This window comes from Xenopus laevis, chromosome 3L (genome assembly GCF_017654675.1).
Source record: "Xenopus laevis strain J_2021 chromosome 3L, Xenopus_laevis_v10.1, whole genome shotgun sequence".
Taxonomy (NCBI): domain Eukaryota; kingdom Metazoa; phylum Chordata; class Amphibia; order Anura; family Pipidae; genus Xenopus; species Xenopus laevis.
In genome coordinates, this window is record NC_054375.1 from 3,383,396 (window position 1) to 3,408,751 (window position 25,356).

At 43.8% G+C, this 25,356-nt stretch overlaps 1 protein-coding gene across 1 annotated transcript; it reads right to left on the reverse strand.

Annotated features, from left to right (window-relative positions):
• Positions 1–1,352: 1,352 nt before the first annotated feature.
• On the reverse strand, positions 1,353–24,514 carry arhgap8.L (Rho GTPase activating protein 8 L homeolog). The gene is given in 13 exon segments (NM_001091684.1): positions 1,353–1,718; positions 5,222–5,325; positions 5,545–5,673; positions 8,964–9,041; positions 11,073–11,146; positions 12,284–12,388; positions 12,584–12,682; positions 13,098–13,184; positions 15,676–15,807; positions 16,074–16,161; positions 17,209–17,340; positions 17,446–17,548; positions 24,311–24,514. Coding segments are annotated over 12 exon segments (1,263 nt in total). The 5' UTR covers positions 17,483–17,548; positions 24,311–24,514; the 3' UTR covers positions 1,353–1,520.
• Positions 24,515–25,356: the final 842 nt, after the last annotated feature.

Here is a 25,356-nt window from a genome sequence, read left to right on the forward strand (position 1 = left end):
CTAATTTTACTCAAATTCCCAGTTATTGATAAGAAATGAATGGGAGTTGAAGGGCCCGGTATCTGCTCGGGTCTCTTCACTCTAATCAGCTTCTGATTGGCCGAGACGGATGATCTGAAAATTGCCTTGATGCGGAGGGAGATTTGGAGGCAGCGCCGGGGGAGATTGGGGGGGTTGCACAATTATTATTTGTAGAGTGAAACTGTTATCACTGTGACTGCGGGGGAGAAGCGCTCCCTGACCCCACACAGAGTCGAGAAATATGAAACATTTGTGCCGCGTGAATCTTCGCTGTGAAATTTCTTTTGTTGAATAATGTATGAGATTTAATTCGATATCAGAGATAGAGACGGGCCCGGCAGCTCCTACCACTCCAGGGGCCCCTCTTATCTGTTATCCACTTAGTACTGGGCTTGTTCTGCAGCGAAACTTCATCTTCTTCTCTTCTACCAATGATCCACAGACCAACTGCAACTAAACTGATTCATATCGTATATAATGTAAGTGTATAATATATAGGCACAGATATACCCCCATCTTTCCTCTGTCACCCCCATATCATATATGCACATAATGTAAGTGTATAATATATAGGCACAGCCCCCCATCTTTCCCCTGTCACCCCCATATCATATATGCACATAATGTAAGTGTATAATATATAGGCACAGATATACCCCCATCTTTCCTCTGTCACCCCCATATCATATATGCACATAATGTAAGTGTATAATATATAGGCACAGTCCCCCATCTTTCCTCTGTCACCCCCATATCATATATGCACATAATGTAAGTGTATAATATATAGGCACAGCCCCCCATCTTTCCCCTGTCACCCCCATATCATATATGCACATAATGTAAGTGTATAATATATAGGCACAGCCCCCCATCTTTCCCCTGTCACCCCCATATCATATATGCACATAATGTAAGTGTATAATATATAGGCACAGATATACCCCCATCTTTCCTCTGTCACCCCCATATCATATATGCACATAATGTAAGTGTATAATATATAGGCACAGCCCCCCATCTTTCCTCTGTCACCCCCATATCATATATGCACATAATGTAAGTGTATAATATATAGGCCCAGATATACAACAAGCCTACCCTGCTTATAAATTGACACTGATATATCACCATCTGCTGGATGAATGTGGTATTACAGATACAAGTTTATTACATTCCCTGTATATAAGGTTCTACGGCCTCAGCAACGTTCTGTTCCCAACCAGCCAGAGTTTTACCATAACTAATATTATAATTGGATTAAATTGTCTCTCATTATTTGTATTCTTCCCAAAATGCACCTTAATTCTAAATAAGCAGACTTCATAAAATACAAATATACATTAAATTTATTGATGCAAAATCTGTAACAGCCTCCAAAATATAAAAACCACGTTTGTTGCCATTCTTTAAAAGAAAAGAAATAAAAGTTGCAATGAAATATTTAGTATTGAAACATTCTGAAGCAATAGAAATGGTGACCCATTGGACAATTGTCTTTATGGTAAAATCTCCCCTGACACTGATCTGGAGCTGAAGATTTTCGGGTAGAATTCGATTAACAGCTCAGCGAACATATTGACCGGCACCAGCGCATTTAGAGACTGGATTCCCTCTCGCTGCCATATTAGATTCAGCCCGAAAATACACCCCAGGTTGGATGAAGTCATCTTGTTCTGAATGTGCTCCTGACATACCTGGGGGGACAGGAGAATATGGGGGGCTGTGAGCGGGAGTAGAGAGACAAATGGGGGAGAGAAGAGGGAGGATGGGGGAGAGTAAGGCCAAACAGTTGGGGGAGAAAAGGAAAGGAGAGGGGATGAGAGACAGAAAGAGAGAAGGGAAAGGGGGTTAGGGAGTAGCGAGACAAATGGGGGAGAGAAGAGGGAGGATGGGGGAGAGTAAGGCCAAACAGTTGGGGGAGAAAAGGAAAGTAAAGGGGATGAGAGACAGAAGGGAAAGGGGGTTAGGGAGTAGAGAGACAAATGGGGGAGAGGAGAAATATAGAAGGGGAGAGAAGAGGGAGGATGGGGGAGAGTAAGGTCAAACAGTTGGGGGAGAAAAGGAAAGGAGAGGGGGTGAGAGACAGAAGGAGAGAAGGGAAAGGGGGTTAGGGAGTAGAGAGACAAATGGGGGAGAGGAGAAATATAGAAGGGGAGAGAAGAGGGAGGATGGGGGAGAGTAAGGCCAAACAGTTGGGGAGAAAAGGAAAGGAGAGGGGGTGAGAGACAGAAGGAGAGAAGGGAAAGGGGGTTAGGGAGTAGAGAGACAAATGGGGGAGAGGAGAAATATAGAAGGGGAGAGAAGAGGGAGGATGGGGGACAGTAAGGCCAAACAGTTGGGGGAGAAAAGGAAAGGAGAGGGGATGAGAGACAGAAGGAGAGAAGGGAAAGGGGGTTAGGGAGTAGAGAGACAAATGGAGAGAAATATAGACGGGGAGAGAAGCTGTAAACATTCAGGGGCCCAGGTGAGTAATCAGGGCCCTCTGGAGAATTAGTAGGACGGGGCCCCAGTGCCAAAGGCTGAGGTTGAACATATGAGATGTGTCTGTTACAAAGTTGCTGCCGGGAGGTTACATTGTATCACTGTCAGACTGAGGAAAAAAGTGTCCCCCCCCAACACACACACACAGTTACACACATAGTTACACACAGACACAGTTACACACAGTTACACACAGTCCCTGGTGCCGTGGGTTCATTACAAGAAACATTATGTAGAGTGTCACACACCTAATTTACGACACTTTGCAGTGATGTATCAGTTGTGTAACAATGACATTGGCTGTGTGAGGCCACGAGGCTCTTCAAACGGCAACAAAGGCACAAGGGCTCGTTTAAGGCTCCAATTTGCATTAACGAAGCGCAATAATGGAAACGATCAGAGAAGCACAACAAGGCCTTTAGCATTGATATTGTAATTAAGAGTTTAATTAACAGAACTCCCATTGTCTAATATTTAATTGCCCCTATTGCTGGGCCTCAGAGGGACATTATTAGCCAAAAGGGATTTGTAAACTGTGACTGCCGCTATTTCCTCTCTGACAAAGCACAGCAATTCTGCCTTGCTTTATGGCAGGGATTTTAGCTACTTAAAGAAATAGCCTCACATTCTACATTATGTACCCATAAAGTCCCATTTGCCCTGCAATTCCTCCTGGTTCTGACTCTTGAAACTATTTAGCAGCCGTTTCAGCAGCCCCAAACAGCAGTGCAGAACAATAAACAGCCGCACAGATACGGCTTTCAATAGCAATTACACTTACAGCTTAAATGTACAAAATCATCTGGTTGCTAAGGGTCGGCACTGCCCCACAACCAGAACACAAGGTTATTGTGAGCTAGACTTGTATTGCTCTTGTTACTTTGTATCACTTAACTTTGTGGTCACGTTCTTTCTTACTCATTCGTGGCTGTGTTGCTAGGGTAAATTAAGCCTAGCAACCAGATGGCAGGGTGGGCTCTTTAGTATTCTGAACACACAAAACCTTATCTGTTCCTTCCTATACATAAATGTTCTACAGACTGATAGTGTGTAATTATTATCACTGTCACTAATTATTGTAACCGCCTGTGATTATTGCACAGGAGTCACCAGGGAACCCTAATTAACAGATAAATGTTCATTTTAATGTTTATTGAAGCAACACACTAATGGGGAGAGGGGACTTCTTTCATCCAAGCGCAGCCAATGTATAGTAGTAATGATAGTAGTAATGGTTCTAACAGGATCTGCGCAGCCACTGGGACAGAATGCTCTGTTATACAGATAGCTAGAATCTCAGCTGCCATAAAGCAGGACAGGACTGCTGCTTACAATGGGGATCAGATAGGATCTGTGCAGCCACTGGGACAGAATGTTCTGTTATACAGATAGCTAGAATCTCAGCTGCCATAAAGCAGGACAGGACTGTTGCTTACAATGGGGATCAGATAGGATCTGTGCAGCCACTGGGACAGAATGTTCTGTTATACAGATAGCTAGAATCTCAGCTGCCATAAAGCAGGACAGGACTGCTGCTTACAATGGGGATCAGATAGGATCTGTGCAGCCACTGGGACAGAATGTTCTGTTATACAGATAGCTAGAATCTCAGCTGCCATAAAGCAGGGCAGGACTGCTGCTTACAATGGGGATCAGATAGGATCTGTGCAGTCACTGGGACAGAATGTTCTGTTATACAGATAGCTAGAATCTCAGCTGCCATAAAGCAGGGCAGGACTGCTGCTTACAATGGGGATCAGATAGGATCTGTGCAGCCACTGGGACAGAATGTTCTGTTATACAGATAGCTAGAATCTCAGCTGCCATAAAGCAGGACAGGACTGCTGCTTACAATGGGGATCAGATAGGATCTGTGCAGCCACTGGGACAGAATGTTCTGTTATACAGATAGCTAGAATCCCAGCTGCCATAAAGCAGGACAGGACTGCTGCTTACAATGGGGATCAGATAGGATCTGTGCAGCCACTGGGACAGAATGTTCTGTTATACAGATAGCTAGAATCTCAGCTGCCATAAAGCAGGACAGGACTGTTGCTTACAATGGGGATCAGATAGGATCTGTGCAGCCACTGGGACAGAATGTTCTGTTATACAGATAGCTAGAATCTCAGCTGCCATAAAGCAGGACAGGACTGCTGCTTACAATGGGGATCAGATAGGATCTGTGCAGCCACTGGGACAGAATGTTCTGTTATACAGATAGCTAGAATCTCAGCTGCCATAAAGCAGGGCAGGACTGCTGCTTACAATGGGGATCAGATAGGATCTGTGCAGTCACTGGGACAGAATGTTCTGTTATACAGATAGCTAGAATCTCAGCTGCCATAAAGCAGGACAGGACTGCTGCTTACAATGGGGATCAGATAGGATCTGTGCAGCCACTGGGACAGAATGTTCTGTTATACAGATAGCTAGAATCTCAGCTGCCATAAAGCAGGACAGGACTGCTGCTTACAATGGGGATCAGATAGGATCTGTGCAGCCACTGGGACAGAATGTTCTGTTATACAGATAGCTAGAATCTCAGCTGCCATAAAGCAGAGCAGGACTGCTGCTTACAATGGGGATCAGATAGGATCTGTGCAGCCACTGGGACAGAATGTTCTGTTATACAGATAGCTAGAATCATATATTGAGGTGTCTATAAGTAACACCCCAACTTCCATCATTCTCTTTAACCCTGTGTGGGACTCACCATGTGCAGAAAGCAGATAAGATACTTCAGGACGGCGTAATTATGTTCTGGGATATTTTGGACGATCTGTCGGCACCTTGTGACACGCAAACTGCTCTCCACCCCTAGAACAACAGACAGAGTCCATAGAAATGTCATAGAGAAACTACAGGAATATGACGTCCTATAGAGAAGCAGTAAATGAGTCTAATGATAGAGATTGTGGGTCAGTGGGAGAATTTGCTTCACACCAGAACCACCAGTACATTCAGTCTATTCATATAATGATCAATACCCGTCATTAAATCCTATTTATTGTGGCCCAGTTCAAGGTGGTCACTCACCAATGATGTCCTGGACGGGTCCATAGGAGTCGTAGGTCAGTAAAGGTTCTGGAAGTTCCCGCAGGAAAGTCTTGAGGATGACGGCAGGGATGTGAATGTTATCGTATGTATCAAAATTCACTGGCTTTCCTATGGAGATTGGTAGAGAGATAATGAATATTCTGCTCAAACAAGAGTAGTTTATTTAATGGAATCAGTATGGCAGCTCCCTCCTCCCATATGTATAAATACAAATATACAGAGAAGGAATGTTCTGGGCACACAATAAGCTATACCCTCATACTGTACTGTCTAAGGGAATCAATATGGCACCTCCTCCTCCCATATGTATAAATACAAATATACAGAGAAGGAATGTTCTGGGCACACAATAAGCTATACCCTCATACTGTACTGTCTAAGGGAATCAATATGGCACCTCCTCCTCCCATATGTATAAATACAAATATACAGAGAAGGAATGTTCTGGGCACACAATAAGCTATACCCTCATACTGTACTGTCTAAGGGAATCAATATGGCACCTCCTCCTCCCATATGTATAAATACAAATATACAGAGAAGGAATGTTCTGGGCACACAATAAGCTATACCCTCATACTGTACTGTCTAAGGGAATCAATATGGCACCTCCTCCTCCCATATGTATAAATACAAATATACAGAGAAGGAATGTTCTGGGCACACAATAAGCTATACCCTCATACTGTACTGTCTAAGGGAATCAATATGGCACCTCCTCCTCCCATATGTATAAATACAAATATACAGAGAAGGAATGTTCTGGGCACACAATAAGCTATACCCTCATACTGTACTGTCTAAGGGAATCAATATGGCACCTCCTCCTCCCATATGTATAAATACATATATACAGAGAAGGAATGTTCTGGGCACACAATAAGCTATACCCTCATACTGTACTGTCTAAGGGAATCAATATGGCACCTCCTCCTCCCATATGTATAAATACAAATATACAGAGAAGGAATGTTCTGGGCACACAATAAGCTATACCCTCATACTGTACTGTCTAAGGGAATCAATATGGCACCTCCTCCTCCCATATGTATAAATACAAATATACAGAGAAGGAATGTTCTGGGCACACAATAAGCTATACCCTCATACTGTACTGTCTAAGGGAATCAATATGGCACCTCCTCCTCCCATATGTATAAATACAAATATACAGAGAAGGAATGTTCTGGGCACACAATAAGCTGTACCCTCATACTGTACTGTCTAAGGGAATCAATATGGCACCTCCTCCTCCCATATGTATAAATACAAATATACAGAGAAGGAATGTTCTGGGCACACAATAAGCTATACCCTCATACTGTACTGTCTAAGGGAATCAATATGGCACCTCCTCCTCCCATATGTATAAATACAAAAATACAGAGAAGGAATGTTCTGGGCACACAATAAGCTATACCCTCATACTGTACTGTCTAAGGGAATCAATATGGCACCTCCTCCTCCCATATGTATAAATACAAATATACAGAGAAGGAATGTTCTGGGCACACAATAAGCTGTACCCTCATACTGTACTGTCTAAGGGAATCAATATGGCACCTCCTCCTCCCATATGTATAAATACAAATATACAGAGAAGGAATGTTCTGGGCACACAATAAGCTATACCCTCATACTGTACTGTCTAAGGGAATCAATATGGCACCTCCCTCCTCCCATATGTATAAATACAAATATACAGAGAAGGAATGTTCTGGGCACACAATAAGCTATACCCTCATACTGTACTGTCTAAGGGAATCAATATGGCACCTCCCTCCTCCCATATGTATAAATACAAATATACAGAGAAGGAATGTTCTGGGCACACAATAAGCTATACCCTCATACTGTACTGTCTAAGGGAATCAATATGGCACCTCCCTCCTCCCATATGTATAAATACAAATATACAGAGAAGGAATGTTCTGGGCACACAATAAGCTATACCCTCATACTGTACTGTCTAAGGGAATCAATATGGCACCTCCTCCTCCCATATGTATAAATACAAATATACAGAGAAGGAATGTTCTGGGCACACAATAAGCTATACCCTCATACTGTACTGTCTAAGGGAATCAATATGGCACCTCCCTCCTCCCATATGTATAAATACAAATATACAGAGAAGGAATGTTCTGGGCACACAATAAGCTATACCCTCATACTGTACTGTCTAAGGGAATCAATATGGCACCTCCCTCCTCCCATATGTATAAATACAAATATACAGAGAAGGAATGTTCTGGGCACACAATAAGCTATACCCTCATACTGTACTGTCTAAGGGAATCAATATGGCACCTCCTCCTCCCATATGTATAAATACAAATATACAGAGAAGGAATGTTCTGGGCACACAATAAGCTATACCCTCATACTGTACTGTCTAAGGGAATCAATATGGCACCTCCCTCCTCCCATATGTATAAATACAAATATACAGAGAAGGAATGTTCTGGGCACACAATAAGCTATACCCTCATACTGTACTGTCTAAGGGAATCAATATGGCACCTCCTCCTCCCATATGTATAAATACAAATATACAGAGAAGGAATGTTCTGGGCACACAATAAGCTATACCCTCATACTGTACTGTCTAAGGGAATCAATATGGCACCTCCCTCCTCCCATATGTATAAATACAAATATACAGAGAAGGAATGTTCTGGGCACACAATAAGCTATACCCTCATACTGTACTGTCTAAAGGAATCAATATGGCACCTCCCTCCTCCCATATGTATAAATACAAATATACAGAGAAGGAATGTTCTGGGCACACAATAAGCTATACCCTCATACTGTACTGTCTAAGGGAATCAATATGGCACCTCCTCCTCCCATATGTATAAATACAAATATACAGAGAAGGAATGTTCTGGGCACACAATAAGCTATACCCTCATACTGTACTGTCTAAGGGAATCAATATGGCACCTCCCTCCTCCCATATGTATAAATACAAATATACATTGCAGTGCATAAGGAATATAATTATTCGTTACTTTTGATCGTTGCACCGCTGGTGACTGTGGGGCGCTGAGTTTTATTTCACAAGAGAGAACAATTTACGTTTCCGACACATAACCCGCTGCGCTTCAGAATCAAAGAGGAACCCGGTGATAGAAGCTCTTTGTTTGCTGCACAAGCCATTCATCCGCCGCGCGTCTCAAGAGCTTTCGATTGACTGGGAATCAGCGGCTCCTCATTCAGCAGCTGTAAATTACCTGCGTAATCTACTTGTGGCTCAGGCAGAGTAAAAGCCGACGTGACATTTCAGTTACTAACGGGTTTTATGATGAACTAATTATCAGAGAGAGACAGAGACGTAGCCACAGGGAGACTCAGTATCAGCGGCAGGTTCTACCGGGCCCAACGGCACTCACCCACATTATATAGTTTCTGGACGTCCTTAATGATGTGTATACTGACTGATCTTCTGAAAAGACCCTCGGTCCGAAGTCCTGGGAAATAAATCATTTGTACTGGTCAGGTCTGTGAAGGGACTAGCTCATAACAAGGTTACAGATATTGGGGTAACAGTCACCCTGCTATAGTTCCAGGGGTACCCAGGGTACAAATAAACACTCACCCCAAATCTCCTCCTAACTGTCCTTCAGACTGGGCCCCCTTAGCTCATAACAAGGTTACAGATATATAGAAACATTGGGGTAACAGTCACCCTGCTATAGTTCCAGGGGTACCCAGGGTACAAATAAACACTCACCCCAAATCTCCCCCTAACTGACCTTCAGACTGGGCCCCCTTAGCTCATAACAAGGTTACAGATATATAGAAACATTGGGGTGTCACCCTGCTATAGTTCCAGGGGTACACAGGACACAAATAAGCACTCACCCCAAATCTCCCCCTAACTGACCTTCAGACTGGGCCCCCTTAGCTCATAACAAGGTTACAGATATATAGAAACATTGGGGTGTCACCCTGCTATAGTTCCAGGGGTACCCAGGGTACAAATAAACACTCACCCCAAATCCCCCTCTAACTGACCTTCAGACTGGGCCCCCTTAGCTCATAACAAGGTTATAGATATATAGAAACATTGGGGTGTCACCCTGCTATAGTTCCAGGGGTACCCAGGGTACAAATAAACACTCACCCCAAATCTCCCCCTAACTGACCTTCAGACTGGGCCCCCTTAGCTCATAACAAGGTTACAGATATATAGAAACATTGGGGTGTCACCCTGCTATAGTTCCAGGGGTATCCAGGGTACAAATAGGCACTCGCCCCAAATCTCCCCCTAACTGACCTTGTTATGAGCTAAGGGGCCCAGCCTGAAGGTCAGTTAGGGGGAGATTTGGGGCGAGTGCTTATTTGTACCCTGGGTACCCCTGGAACTATAGCAGGGTGACACCCCAATGTTTCTATATATGTGTAACCTTGTTATGAGCTAAGGGGGCCCAGTCTGAAGGTCAGTTAGGGGGAGATTTGGGGTGAGTGCTTATTTGTGCCCTGGGTACCCCTGGAACTATAGCAGGGTGACACCCCAATGTTTCTATATATCTGTAACCTTGTTATGAGCTAAGGGGGCCCAGTCTGAAGGTCAGTTAGGGGGAGATTTGGGGTGAGTGCTTATTTGTGCCCTGGGTACCCCTGGAACTATAGCAGGGTGACACCCCAATGTTTCTATATATCTGTAACCTTGTTATGAGCTAAGGGGGCCCAGTCTGAAGGTCAGTTAGGGGGAGATTTGGGGGTGAGTGCTTATTTGTACCCTGGGTACCCCTGGAACTATAGCAGGGTGACTGTTACCCCAATGTTTTTATATATCTGAAACCTTGTTATGAGCTAAGGGGGCCCAGCCTGAAGGTTACAGATATATAGAAACATTGGGGTGTCACCCTGCTATAGTTCCAGGGGTACCCAGGGCACAAATTAACACTCACCCCAAATCTCCCCCTAACTGGCCTTCAGACTGGGCCCCCTTAGCTCATAACAAGGTTACAGATATATAGAAACATTGGGGTGTCACCCTGCTATAGTTCCAGGGGTACCCAGGGCACAAATAAGCACTCACCCCAAATCTCCCCCTAACTGACCTTCAGACTGGGCCCCCTTAGCTCATAACAAGGTTACAGATATATAGAAACATTGGGGTAACAGTCACCCTGCTATAGTTCCAGGGGTACCCAGGGTACAAATAAACACTCACCCCAAATCTCCCCCTAACTGACCTTCAGACTGGGCCCCCTTAGCTCATAACAAGGTTACAGATATATAGAAACATTGGGGTAACAGTCACCCTGCTATAGTTCCAGGGGTACCCAGTGTACAAATAAACACTCACCCCAAATCTCCCCTAACTGACCTTCAGGCTGGGCCCCCTTAGCTCATAATAAGATTACAGAATATTGTACTAATTCCAGTGCAGAAATAGGATCCGTGTGAATGAATATGAATGAAGTGCAGGAGGGCAGCAGTAGCCGGGGGAGACACAGTGTTATACAGAATATTCTGTAGGTAAATCTCACCTTTCAGCTTCAGGTAGGATATGGTCTGAACCATCACCGGGGGGATCAAATCTCCATTATTTTTGTTCTTGATGCTGATAGAGAAATAGGAGAGAAGCCAATTACTGATTGGTTGCTATGAGTTACTGGACCCACCCCTGCTACTAAAAAATCCCTCTTCTATAATGATAAATATTGTTGCACAGTGATGGAATAGATTGTGGGGTGCAGCTACTCCCCAATTGTTTTCTATAGTTTTATTTGATTTAGTTTGTCTGTAAGTCTTTAAATGAGGGGATTAACCTGGTTTATTAATCGATGTGTTAATCGTATAATCAGCTTATCCTGCCCCGGAATCCAAATCCGCAACTCATTTATTATTTTATTGCTCTACCCCCACCCCTCCGCCTTATTCTCCTTCTTCTGTAGTTTTCCAGCAGAAATATTTACACTTATTCTCCCTGTCAGTCTCCACAAATAGAATTTCTGTAGGGAAATGAGAGAGAGCAGACAGTAACCCTTCCAACACTTTCCTCTTGTCTCTATATATTAGGTACCTATCTAGTGTTACCAATCCCTATTTCTGTAGGGAAATGAGAGAGAGCAGACAGTAACCCTTCCAACACTTTCCTCTTGTCTCTATATATTAGGTACCTATCTAGTGTTACCAATCCCTATTTCTGTAGGGAAATGAGAGAGAGCAGACAGTAACCCTTCCAACACTTTCCTCTTGTCTCTATATATTAGGTACCTATCTAGTGTTACCAATCCCTATTTCTGTAGGGAAATGAGAGAGAGCAGACAGTAACCCTTCCAACACTTTCCTCTTGTCTCTATATATTAGGTACCTATCTAGTGTTACCAATCCCTATTTCTGTAGGGAAATGAGAGAGAGCAGACAGTAACCCTTCCAACACTTTCCTCTTGTCTCTATATATTAGGTACCTATCTAGTGTTACCGATCCCTATTTCTGTAGGGAAATGAGAGAGAGCAGACAGTAACCCTTCCAACACTCTCCTCTTGTCTCTATATATTAGGTACCTATCTAGTGCTACCAATCCCTATTTCTGTAGGGAAATGAGACAGAGCAGACAGTAACCCTTCCAACACTTTCCTCTTGTCTCTATATATTAGGTACCTATCTAGTGCTGCCAATCCCTATTTCTGAGAGCAGACAGTAACCCTTCCAACACTTTCCTCTTGTCCTCCCTTGTTCCCCACATTGACTTACTACTGAAGAGTCACCCCAAACTGCTGCGTTGGGAGTGGTGGTCTTGGAGGGGGAGATTTGGCTGAAGGTGTCCTCCCTTTCTGGGCTCGGAGCTTCTCGTCGTGTCTGCAGGTAAAATCAATGGATAAGGAAATGAGGTTGGACGGGAGTCAACAAGGTGAAAAGTAAAGTTCACCATTCTCCTACACTTCACTTGTTCTTGAGTTTCAGGGGTTATATTTATGAAAGGGTGAAAATAATGTGCTCCCTTTGATCAATATTACCCCTAAGAGTCCGAAGTTCTTCCCCACCCCCACTTACTGTAACACCTCGGGGGGGATGATCAGACGATTGAACTTCAGGTGCTCATGGAGATCATTTAAGTCTTTCATGTACAGGACCTTTTTGCCGAACTTGTGGCTGAAGAAGAGAAGAAAATACAGATTAAATGTCGGTTCCTTATGTTCCTGACAGGTCCAACGGGGACGACTAAACTGCATGGGGGGGAGGTGCAGCTACTGAACATCTCCTGATACCATCTATAACATTCCAAAATCCCCCAACAGAACATTCAGGTTAATGCTGACTTTCAGGTGGTCTCCATCACATATATCTCCTAAATTAGTCAATTAAATGAATAGCCCTTTACTTATAACCACCATGGGCCTCAAAACCCCATAAATTTCTTTAAAGACCAAAATCACCCATGGGCCTCCTTATTGGACGAGAGGACATCCCAAATGCTGGACAACAAGGTCCTTCTTGTGGTCAAGTCATCTGGTTGCTCCTCCATATTGGATGGGGCATGATCGCTAGTGCCTCTAGATGTACTAACCTTATAACTGGCTTGAATATGTTCCACAGAACCTTGATGAAGTTGGTCGGATGAACGACGTACAGAGCTTTCAGGTTCTTTTTATACCTTAAAGGAAAATGAAGATTATAATATGACGTTCATTATATCCCAATTCATGTTTGGGTCGGAGCAGAAAGAAAGATCATTGAGGGTTGATGGTATTTGTGTTCCTTGGACCTTCATTCAAGGGTCTATCTACATGGTGCTGGTTCCCACCTTGGTAACTAAGGTTCTGCATAGGGTGAGAATTCATCCTTGATCTCAATCTTAAGATTCTATATAGACTGACCCACTTGAATACCAGGAGATTGAGGGTTGATGGTATTTGTGTTCCTTGGACCTTCATTCAAGGGTCTATCTACATGGTGCTGGTTCCCACCTTGGTAACCAAGGTTCTGCATGGGGTGAGAATTCATCCTTGATCTTGGTCTTAAGATTCTATATAGACTGACCCACTTGAATACTAGGAGATTGAGGGTTGATGGTATTTGTGTTCCTTGGACCTTCATTCAAGGGTCTATCTACATGGTGCTGGTTCCCACCTTGTTAACTAAGGTTCTGCATGGGGTGAGAATTCATCCTTGATCTTGGTCTTAAGATTCTATATAGACTGACCCACTTGAATACCAGGAGATTGAGGGTTGATGGTATTTGTGTTCCTTGGACCTTCATTCAAGGGTCTATCTACATGGTGCTGGTTCCCACCTTGTTAACTAAGGTTCTGCCTAGGGTGAGAATTCATCCTTGATCTCAATCTTAAGATTCTATATAGACTGACCCACTTGAATACCAGGAGATTGAAGGTTGATGGTATTTGTGTTCCTGTACCTTCATTCAAGGGTCTATCTACATGGTGCTGGTTCCCACCTTGGTAACTAAGGTTCTGCATAGGGTGAGAATTCATCCTTGATCTCAGTCTTAAGATTCTATATAGACTGACCCACTTGAATACCAGGAGATTGAGGGTTGATGGTATTTGTGTTCCTTGGACCTTCATTCAAGGGTCTATCTACATGGTGCTGGTTCCCACCTTGGTAACTAAGGTTCTGCATAGGGTGAGAATTCATCCTTGATCTTGGTCTTAAGATTCTATATAGACTGACCCACTTGAATACCAGGAGATTGAGGGTTGATGGTATTTGTGTTCCTTGGACCTTCATTCAAGGGTCTATCTACATGGTGCTGGTTCCCACCTTGGTAACTAAGGTTCTGCATAGGGTGAGAATTCATCCTTGATCTTGGTTTTAAGATTCTATATAGACTGACCCACTTGAATACCAGGAGATTGAGGGTTGATAGTATTTGTGTTCCTTGGACCTTCATTCAAGGGTCTATCTACATGGTGCTGGTTCCCACCTTGGTAACTAAGGTTCTGCATGGGGTGAGAATTCATCCTTGATCTCGGTCTTAAGATTCTATATAGACTGACCCACTTGAATACCAGGAGATCTCAGTGAATCCTTTATAATAATTGCCTCATTAGTGTAAAGACTCAATTAAAACCTCATTTAAAGAAGGTCAAGATTTTTCTATCCACTTTTTAAATATAGATATAGATCCAACTTTATAAATTTAGATATATGGGCAGCATTAAATTCTTTGGAATTTTCGTACGAATAATGTGAAATCTAGAGAACTAATCGACCCTAAAAGCGCATCACGAGGAGAGAGTGAAATCTTGGAATGTGAGATATTGTTGAGGTCGTTTTCGATATCTGTCCAACATTCCTCGCTTTGAAGACCCAACGTTAGAACTCGGAGCCTTCGCCGCGGTGGGAGAGAAGGAAATTACAGAGGAAAAAGGTGATTTACAGGCTTCTCTGCTCTCAAAGAAGAGAAGGAAAAATCCTTTCAGATTTTTCCGAGGATTCTGACTCCAGCACAATTGTACCGGGGAAAAAAACCTTGTTTAAAGGGAAAATATGAGCAATAAAATCAGTCACAGATATGAGCGGAAGGTCTCCATAGACTTAGTATCTTATAGAATGGGTAATTCTAAACAACTTTTCAATTGGTCTTCATTATTTAATTATTTTTATATTTTTTTGAAGTATTTGCCTTGTTGTGGTTTCCAGCTTTCAAATGGGGGGTCACTGACCCCATCTAAAAAACAAACGCTCTGTAAGGCTACAATTATATTGTTATTGCTACTTTTTATTACTCATCTTTCTATTCAGCCCTTCCCCCAGTCTCTTATTCAAATCAATGCATGGTTGCTAGGGTAACTTGCTCCCTAGCAACCATACGGCTGAAATTGCAAACTGGAGAGCTGCGGAATAAAGCGAAATAAGTAAAAAAAACACAAATAATAAAAAAGGAAAACCAATTGCAAATTGTCTCAGAATATCCCTCTCTACGTCATACTCACTGTTAATTTAAAGGGGAACAGCCCCTTTAAAGCCTGAATCTGACCTGAGTCTATGGCAGGAGATTGCAGTAAAGCGAGACCTGACTGCTGCACTTATCTCGCTCCGTTGCAAACGATGGAATCCGGCTTTTATTCACAATACAAGGTTTCTAGAGGGAAATACTTTGTTCAGTCGCCCTCATTACGTACTTTCTGTCGAATTCCTTGTAGGCGCTCTGTAACCAGCTGAGAGACGGCTTGTTGCGACTGTTGAGGCCGTAGTGAAAGTAGACGAGCGTGTAGTCGTTCTCCACGTACTGATCCAGTGTGTGCTTCATGTATCTGCAACCAAGGCACAAAGAACGGGGAATTTTAGGACATTCCCTAATGCCAAACACAACATAAGTCCGATCTTTGATATGAACATATTTGAGATTAACTTCCCCTTTAATCCTATTAATTCAGTCTATAAGGTACAGAAACCTCTCTGGAAACGACCCCCTGGGGGGAGAGCTGTGATTCACTGAGGGTTAAAGGCAAAGTACGACAATGATGGAATCTATCGGGGCAGCGTTTCCCCCCCCCCCCGAAATGATAAAGTGACGCACTCGAGTAGTCGGACGTGATCAATCTCGTGGCAGGGGGGGAGCCGGCAGCAGCTGAACGTGATCACTTTTCTCCCGGAGTTATCGTCCCCTGGTGGATAAAAGAGATGAAGTTATTTACAGAGATATACAGATCCCCTATCCCAGCGCCGTTATCACTTTATTTTTCTATTGAGAACAGCTGTAACTGGCGAGATATCAGCCCGGGGCCCCGTGACTAACCCTGGGGCCGATAAGATTTCTAATTCTGAGTAACAATATATCTGTCACAGAACTGTCTCAAATACACATCTCAGCCCAGAACATTCCTTCTCTGTATATTTGTATTTATACATATGGGAGGAGAGAGGTGCCATATTGATTCCCTTAGACAGTACAGTATGAGGGTATAGCTTAATGTGTGCCCAGAACATTCCTTCTCTGTATATTTGTATTTATACATATGGGAGGAGGGAGGTGCCATATTGATTCCCTTAGACAGTACAGTATGAGGGTATAGCTTATTGTGTGCCCAGAACATTCCTTCTCTGTATATTTGTATTTATACATATGGGAGGAGGAGGTGCCATATTGATTCCCTTAGACAGTACAGTATGAGGGTATAGCTTATTGTGTGCCCAGAACATTCCTTCTCTGTATATTTGTATTTATACATATGGGAGGAGGAGGTGCCATATTGATTCCCTTAGACAGTACAGTATGAGGGTATAGCTTATTGTGTGCCCAGAACATTCCTTCTCTGTATATTTGTATTTATACATATGGGAGGAGGTGCCATATTGATTCCCTTAGACAGTACAGTATGAGGGTATAGCTTATTGTGTGCCCAGAACATTCCTTCTCTGTATATTTGTATTTATACATATGGGAGGAGGAGGTGCCATATTGATTCCCTTAGACAGTACAGTATGAGGGTATAGCTTATTGTGTGCCCAGAACATTCCTTCTCTGTATATTTGTATTTATACATATGGGAGGAGGAGGTGCCATATTGATTCCCTTAGACAGTACAGTATGAGGGTATAGCTTATTGTGTGCCCAGAACATTCCTTCTCTGTATATTTGTATTTATACATATGGGAGGAGGTGACCATTAGTGATAGAGAAGGGACATATAATGTGGTTGAGGGCGACGTACCAACTACGTGGATGATTCCGTGTCGGGCAATGTCATAGTAAGGATGCCCAATACAAACATCGCTGGTTTTACGTTCCCCGGACACCACAGGAGGTCCCAGATATTGGAGATCCTCCTCGTCCTTCTGCAGCTCTAGAACAAGATAAAGAGGGAAACAAACATGTGACTGACTCCCACTTCTCCCCACCCTCATGTCATTCATTTATACACACGACCCAAAGTCCTAACGGTTCCTACCGATTTCTGCTAACTTTTCAAAGTCAACGGAGTCCATTCCCCGTGTGATAAGTATTGAAATGAGTAATTCAGCCTCAGCTTCTGTTTGGGAAACACAATGATCCTTGGAAACAAGAAAGAAACATTTTTATTAGTTATGTGGAATTCCCATATAATGTTCTGTAATACAGATAGCTAGAATCTCAGCTGCCATAAAGCAGGACAGGACTGCTGCTTACAATGGGGATCAGATAGGATCTGTGCAGCCACTGGGACAGAATGTTCTGTTATACAGATAGCTAGAATCTCAGCTGCCATAAAGCAGGACAGGACTGCTGCTTACAATGGGGATCAGATAGGATCTGTGCAGCCACTGGGACAGAATGTTCTGTTATACAGATAGCTAGAATCTCAGCTGCCATAAAGCAGGACAGGACTGCTGCTTACAATGGGGATCAGATAGGATCTGTGCAGCCACTGGGACAGAATGTTCTGTTATACAGATAGCTAGAATCTCAGCTGCCATAAAGCAGGACAGGACTGCTGCTTACAATGGGGATCAGATAGGATCTGTGCAGCCACTGGGACAGAATGTTCTGTTATACAGATAGCTAGAATCTCAGCTGCCATAAAGCAGGACAGGACTGCTGCTTACAATGGGGATCAGATAGGATCTGTGCAGCCACTGGGACAGAATGTTCTGTTATACAGATAGCTAGAATCTCAGCTGCCATAAAGCAGGACAGGACTGCTGCTTACAATGGGGATCAGATAGGATCTGTGCAGCCACTGGGACAGAATGTTCTGTTATACAGATAGCTAGAATCTCAGCTGCCATAAAGCAGGGCACTAAGCCATAAAGTAGGGCACAGAGGTTTTAGTTCCCCTTTAAATAAACATGAATGCTTGCTTTCAAGTAAATCATTTTTTAATCACAGTTCCCCTTTAAGATCCTGAATTTGGTTGTTTCCATAACGACGTTGGTGCCTTTTGCTCCCCACTCAGGTATATCAGAGCCAGTTACCCCCCGCAGCTCCTTCCGTTCCATTCCCACCAATCATCTCTCTCTCTCTTTGAACCACCAGCGACTGTTTGTACCGACGGCAATTAATGAGAGTTGATAATTATAATACAGAGCAAACGAGGTTTGTTTATTCTGTGTATAAATCACAAACGGTGCAGCATCATAAACACTCATTCGATTAATGTACATTGGAATTTACACTCAGCCCCCCCCCCCCCCGCCCGCCCAACCCAAACCCCCTGGATTAAAAACTCTGAGTTTGACACCATTTTGTTAAAGGTCGTTAGCAGTTTTTAATTAAAGTAATCTGACAAGGTACTGGACAAAGGTTCCTGCTAATTACTGTATCGCTTTCTTTAACTTCCTCCAATTCTGAGAATTCAACATTAATCAAAAACATTCATTTTCATATCACGTGTTTCACAATTTAACCCCCTGATAATGTAACATTTACACTTCAATAGGATTGACTGTTCCTGCTCGATTGTGCTTAGTACAAAAATACCCTGGTTTGAGCTCCTAAACATTGGGGTAACAGTCACCCTGCTATAGTTCCAGGGGTACCCAGGGTACAAATAAGCACTCACCCCAAATCTCCCCCTAACTGACCTTCAGACTGGGCCCCCTTAGCTCATAACAAGGTTACAGATATATAGAAACATTGGGGTGTCACCCTGCTATAGTTCCGGGGGTACCCAGGGTACAAATAAGCACTCACCCCAAATCTCCCCCTAACTGACCTTCAGACTGGGACCCCTTAGCTCATAATAAGGTTACAGATATATAGAAACATTGGGGTGTCACCCTGCTATAGTTCCAGGGGTACCCAGGGTACAAATAAACACTCACCCCAAATCTCCCCCTAACTGACCTTCAGACTGGACCCCTTAGCTCATAACAAGGTTACAGATATATAGAAACATTGGGGTATCACCCTGCTATAGTTCAAGGGGTACCCAGGGTACAAATAAACACTCACCCCAAATCTCCTCCTAACTGAACTTCAGACTGGGCCCCCTTAGCTCATAACAAGGTTACAGATATATAGAAACATTGGGGTAACAGTCACTCTGCTATAGTTCCAGGGGTACCCAGGGTACAAATAAGCACTCACCCCAAATCTCCCCCTAACTGGCCTTCAGGCTGGGCCCCCTTAGCTCATAACAAGGTTACAGATATATAGAAACATTGGGGTGTCACCCTGCTATAGTTCCAGGGGTACCCAGGGTACAAATAAGCACTCACCCCAAATCTCCCCCTAACTGACCTTCAGACTGGGCCCCCTTAGCTCATAACAAGGTTACAGATATATAGAAACATTGGGGTGTCACCCTGCTATAGTTCCGGGGGTACCCAGGGTACAAATAAGCACTCACCCCAAATCTCCCCCTAACTGACCTTCAGACTGGGACCCCTTAGCTCATAATAAGGTTACAGATATATAGAAACATTGGGGTGTCACCCTGCTATAGTTCCAGGGGTACCCAGGGTACAAATAAACACTCACCCCAAATCTCCCCCTAACTGACCTTCAGACTGGACCCCTTAGCTCATAACAAGGTTACAGATATATAGAAACATTGGGGTATCACCCTGCTATAGTTCAAGGGGTACCCAGGGTACAAATAAACACTCACCCCAAATCTCCTCCTAACTGAACTTCAGACTGGGCCCCCTTAGCTCATAACAAGGTTACAGATATATAGAAACATTGGGGTAACAGTCACTCTGCTATAGTTCCAGGGGTACCCAGGGTACAAATAAGCACTCACCCCAAATCTCCCCCTAACTGGCCTTCAGGCTGGGCCCCCTTAGCTCATAACAAGGTTACAGATATATAGAAACATTGGGGTGTCACCCTGCTATAGTTCCAGAGGTACTCAGGGTACAAATAAACACTCACCCCAAATCTCCCCCTAACTGACCTTCAGACTGGGCCCCCTTAGCTCATAACAAGGTTACAGATATATAGAAACATTGGGGTGTCACCCTGCTATAGTTCCAGGGGTACCCAGGGTACAAATAAGCACTCACCCCAAATCTCCCCCTAACTGACCTTCAGACTGGGCCCCCTTAGCTCATAACAAGGTTACAGATATATAGAAACATTGGGGTAACAGTCACCCTGCTATAGTTCCAGGGGTACCCAGGGTACAAATAAGCACTCACCCCAAATCTCCCCCTAACTGACCTTCAGACTGGGACCCCTTAGCTCATAATAAGGTTACAGATATATAGAAACATTGGGGTGTCACCCTGCTATAGTTCCAGGGGTACCCAGGGTACAAATAAACACTCACCCCAAATCTCCCCCTAACTGACCTTCAGACTGGGCCCCCTTAGCTCATAACAAGGTTACAGATATATAGAAACATTGGGGTATCACCCTGCTATAGTTCAAGGGGTACCCAGGGTACAAATAAACACTCACCCCAAATCTCCTCCTAACTGAACTTCAGACTGGGCCCCCTTAGCTCATAACAAGGTTACAGATATATAGAAACATTGGGGTAACAGTCACTCTGCTATAGTTCCAGGGGTACCCAGGGTACAAATAAGCACTCACCCCAAATCTCCCCCTAACTGGCCTTCAGGCTGGGCCCCCTTAGCTCATAACAAGGTTACAGATATATAGAAACATTGGGGTGTCACCCTGCTATAGTTCCAGGGGTACCCAGGGTACAAATAAGCACTCACCCCAAATCTCCCCCTAACTGACCTTCAGACTGGGCCCCCTTAGCTCATAACAAGGTTACAGATATATAGAAACATTGGGGTAACAGTCACCCTGCTATAGTTCCAGGGGTACCCAGGACACGAATAAGCCGTCACCCCAAATCTTATAATAACTTGCAGTCAGATGAATTCTACATGAGGTACTGTATATTCCTTGCTCTTTAATGGTAATGGCGCAGCAGGCACTGTGAACATCATATGTTTAAGTAACTGTGAGAAGCTGTGCCTAATTGCCCCATGTTTTCCTTCCTACCCTTGCATTACAATTGCCCTACTAGTGCTAGTACCAAAGCTTGCCAGCTGCTTGTTTACATTAATGATTAATTCAGCCTATTACTGTTGATTCTTCAGATGATTTTGGGGATTAGCCTTTACAAGTGAAGCAATGAGTTCCTTGTTTTCTATTTTTGACTTCTCCATTGCTGCTTTATACAACCGGTCGTGCTTTTTTTTCGGTGCTTAAAGAAAGTCCCATCACCATTAATATTATGGCGCTAATCCAGTTCTGTATCAGTGTTTCCATTATTTTTGTCACTTACTCCTGTTATTTATTACCCCCCCCAAGCAGTGATTATTAAAGGCTCCTCCGGCGAGTAATTGTCTCTGTGGCGCAGAATTCTGATGACTGATCTTCAGCGATCGCTCCAGGAGCTACGGGGACGCAGGGAACGCTCATTCATTCACATCAGGCACAGAAGCAATCACGGGGTTAATATTATTTTGGGCGGCCAAGGTGCTGACCTTCAGGATGGCAGAACGTGGGCTGACACATTCTCTCTCTATAGTTTCCCCTGTGGTCGTGGGCCAATAATGAATTCATAACCTTCTAGAAAACAAACCCTTTCACCTGTCATTGATTTTATAAATCTGGGGTCCCGGGGGTCTCGTTTCATCTTTATTGAGGGGTTTCATTCTGCCGTCACTTTTTTTTTTTTTTTTAAATTTGTGTATTAGACATTGCTTTGTCTGACAAGAATACAATAGAGAGCTGGTGGGGGAGGAATATCATACTCGCTGTTGGAGGACTACATATCCCAGCATCCTCTACAAGATTCCTGAGAACATCTTGGAGCTGGAGATAGAGTCCTGCAGCGGGTCGGGTACCCGCAAAAACCTGCGGTACGCTGCAGGTAGAGGTTCCGGGTATAGACGCGGGTCGGCAGTTCCGCGGGTTGCGGGTCGGGCCGCGGGTCCTCTCAATAGCGATTTTTACTCCTTTTTTCGGATCACGCCTACTTCCGATGAGGTCACTTCCGGTTTACAATGCACTTCCTGATTCTTGATAGTCAGCGGGTCCGGGTTGCGGATAAGGTACTTGCGGGTCGGGTAGCAGGTCCAAACTGGTTAAGAATGCGGGTCTGGGTTGCGGGTCTGGGTTCCAAAAAACAGACCCGCGCAGGACTTTAGCTGGAGACTCCTGACAATGATGTTGACAAGGCAACATAATTCTTTAGTAATCCACTATTTTGGATTCGGCCGAACCCCCGAATCCTTCACAAAAGATTCGGCCGAATACCGAACCAAATCCTAATTTGCATATGCAAATTAGGGGTGGGGAGAGTCACACGATTTCCCTCTACACCCCTAATTTGCATAGGCAAATTAGGTTTTGGATTTGGTTCGGCCGGTCAGAAGGATTTGGCCGAATCCGAATCCTGCTGAAAAAGGCCGAATCCCGAACTAAATCCTGGATTCGGTGCAACCCTAGTAGATAGGCATGTCCGATGTCTAGCTTGTGGCCCTACAGCTTTATTATAACTCCCAGCAAGTCGTACAGCTATTTATAGGGAATGCTGGGAGTTGTCGGACAAAAAAAACGACAACAGAATTCAGTTTGGGGCGCAACTGATTCATAAGAGATGAGCTGAACCAAATTCCAACCCTCAAAGCCATAAAGCTTTAAAGATTAACACGTTATATGCACTTTTTTCTCAAAAGTGAATATGCAAATTAGGTTTTACATCGCTTTGGTGTCCTGCGATATCTTTTGTAAAACGTTCACTGTTCATCCTGATTGAAAAAAAATCGATTTAGTGCCCCCCTACTACTCTCTGTCTCATGTGCCCTCCATAAAAACCTCGCAGTAATTTCTCTCCCTATGTTGGTGCGAACTGTATTCAAGCTCATTCTAACATAGGGAGAGGCGAGCTGTACCTAAAGTTCTGTGCAGTTCAGGGGAGAGAAAATCATTGCTGAAATGTGGTGCAACTAGGGGGCCAATCCTGGAAGCCATAGATTATGGCAGAGAGAAAGAGTCTATAAGTATTCAGTATTCATAGTGCGCAGCCTTGTGATTGGTTCTGCTTGTACGCATGCCTAATTCTGTAAGTAAGTCCCTCTGAATATGGAAATTTACTGATTATATCCAATACACAGAGATTCATGGAATAACACAGTGCTACGCAATATGTTGGCGCTATATAAATACATGTTAATAATAACTTTAACCCTTTCTCTGCCCCCTGGTGGGAACGCGGTTGTCTGCGGAACCGGCGGATCCTGATTGCGGTATGTCAGATCTTTATCTATAGACTGGATTCTAATGGAGGGTCACAAGGGCCAATGCACCCAGACACGTGATTATATTAAAGGATATATTTGACTTTCACTTTCACATAATTAACACTTGCAGCATGGGAGTAATGATCCACTTTCTGGGCCCACGAGGGATTAGTGATTCTAATACGTCCCTGCTCCAAATAAACATTTCAGCACAAATGAGATGGTGGTGCTGTTCTATTGTGCTCCTATAGCAAACACAGGCCATTATCTCATGCTGGTGAGAAGTGGTACTGCAACTAATTTACTGGGTTTTTTTTGTTTTTTTATTTCCAGTAATTTCTGCAACCAGTCCAGTACAGTCCCCCTGATACTAAATAACTATCCACTGTTCCTCGCCCGAAATTCTCTTGCCTAATTATACATACAACAAATACATATGTAAAGCATACATTTTACTTTTGGCTACCACTTCTGCTTTGTGGTGGTCCCCCCAAAACCTGTGTCAGTTCTCAGACTGCCAGTGACCGGTGTGTGGCCCTTTAAGGAAACCTGATTCCAAAAAATGTCTCTTGGTTTGTTTCCAGTCTCCAAACACAATCTCACTCACACTCACACTGCCCTTACCTGGTGCAAAGTGACTCCGTACAACTCCCAGCAACTCCCTGCCGGCCAGCCCCGAACCCACAAGGTGCCCTTTATAAAATCTCCAATACGAGTCTGTCCCAGAATCCAGTGAGAGTCTGAAGGTGCTCAGGTGAGTGTTTACCTGCCCCAGGAGCTGACGGACAGGGTGGGCGGGAGTATTTTTCAGGATCTTTTTGTTTTTAGGAGGGAGGGAGGGCGGGACTCCAGCAGCCACTTCCTTAATGTTCATGAAAGAAAAATTCCACCCCCTCTGCAACTGCCCCTCCCAGGCCTGTGGGTAAATGCGCGGAGAGATCAGTATTAGTATTCACTCCCATGAGCCTCTGTTGTGAAAAATGCAGAGTGCAGGGCTGTGCTGAAATTCTATTGTGTCCCCCTTTATACGTGGGAAATGCACTGTGCTGGGATCTCTGTACCCCCACATTAGCTCTATCCCCCCAATATTCATTCCCCTTTATATAGAGGCTTGAGGTAGATGCAGTGTCTGCCTGATTAAATATCTCTATCATATCACTCTGGTGTTGCTCATAGAAGAAATTATTAATCTTGTTGGTCAAAGATTATTGATTCCCAATTGCAAATGAGAAATTCATGTTGAGTAACGGCGCCACCTATAGATCCATTGGAACACTGCGACCTGCTCACTGTGAAACTTCAATCTGAAAGTGTAAAACATTGTTTGTAAGTAACTACAAGTCTCCTACTGAGTTCCTCGACTTGCCTCATTGGGGCAACACCCCTGGTAATGACGGGACTATCCCACCGACCCAGTGTTACTATAGACACCATCTCTCCCTACTATACCTGCTATCCCACAGTCACACTCCCTTCCCAAAGACTATTATCCACTGTTACTATAGACACCATCTCTCCCTACTATACCTGCTATCCCACAGTCACACTCCCTTCCCAGAGACTATTATCCACTGTTACTATAGGCACCATCTCTCCCTACTATACCTGCTATCCCACAGTCACACTCCCTTCCCAGAGACTATTATCCACTGTTACTATAGACACATCTC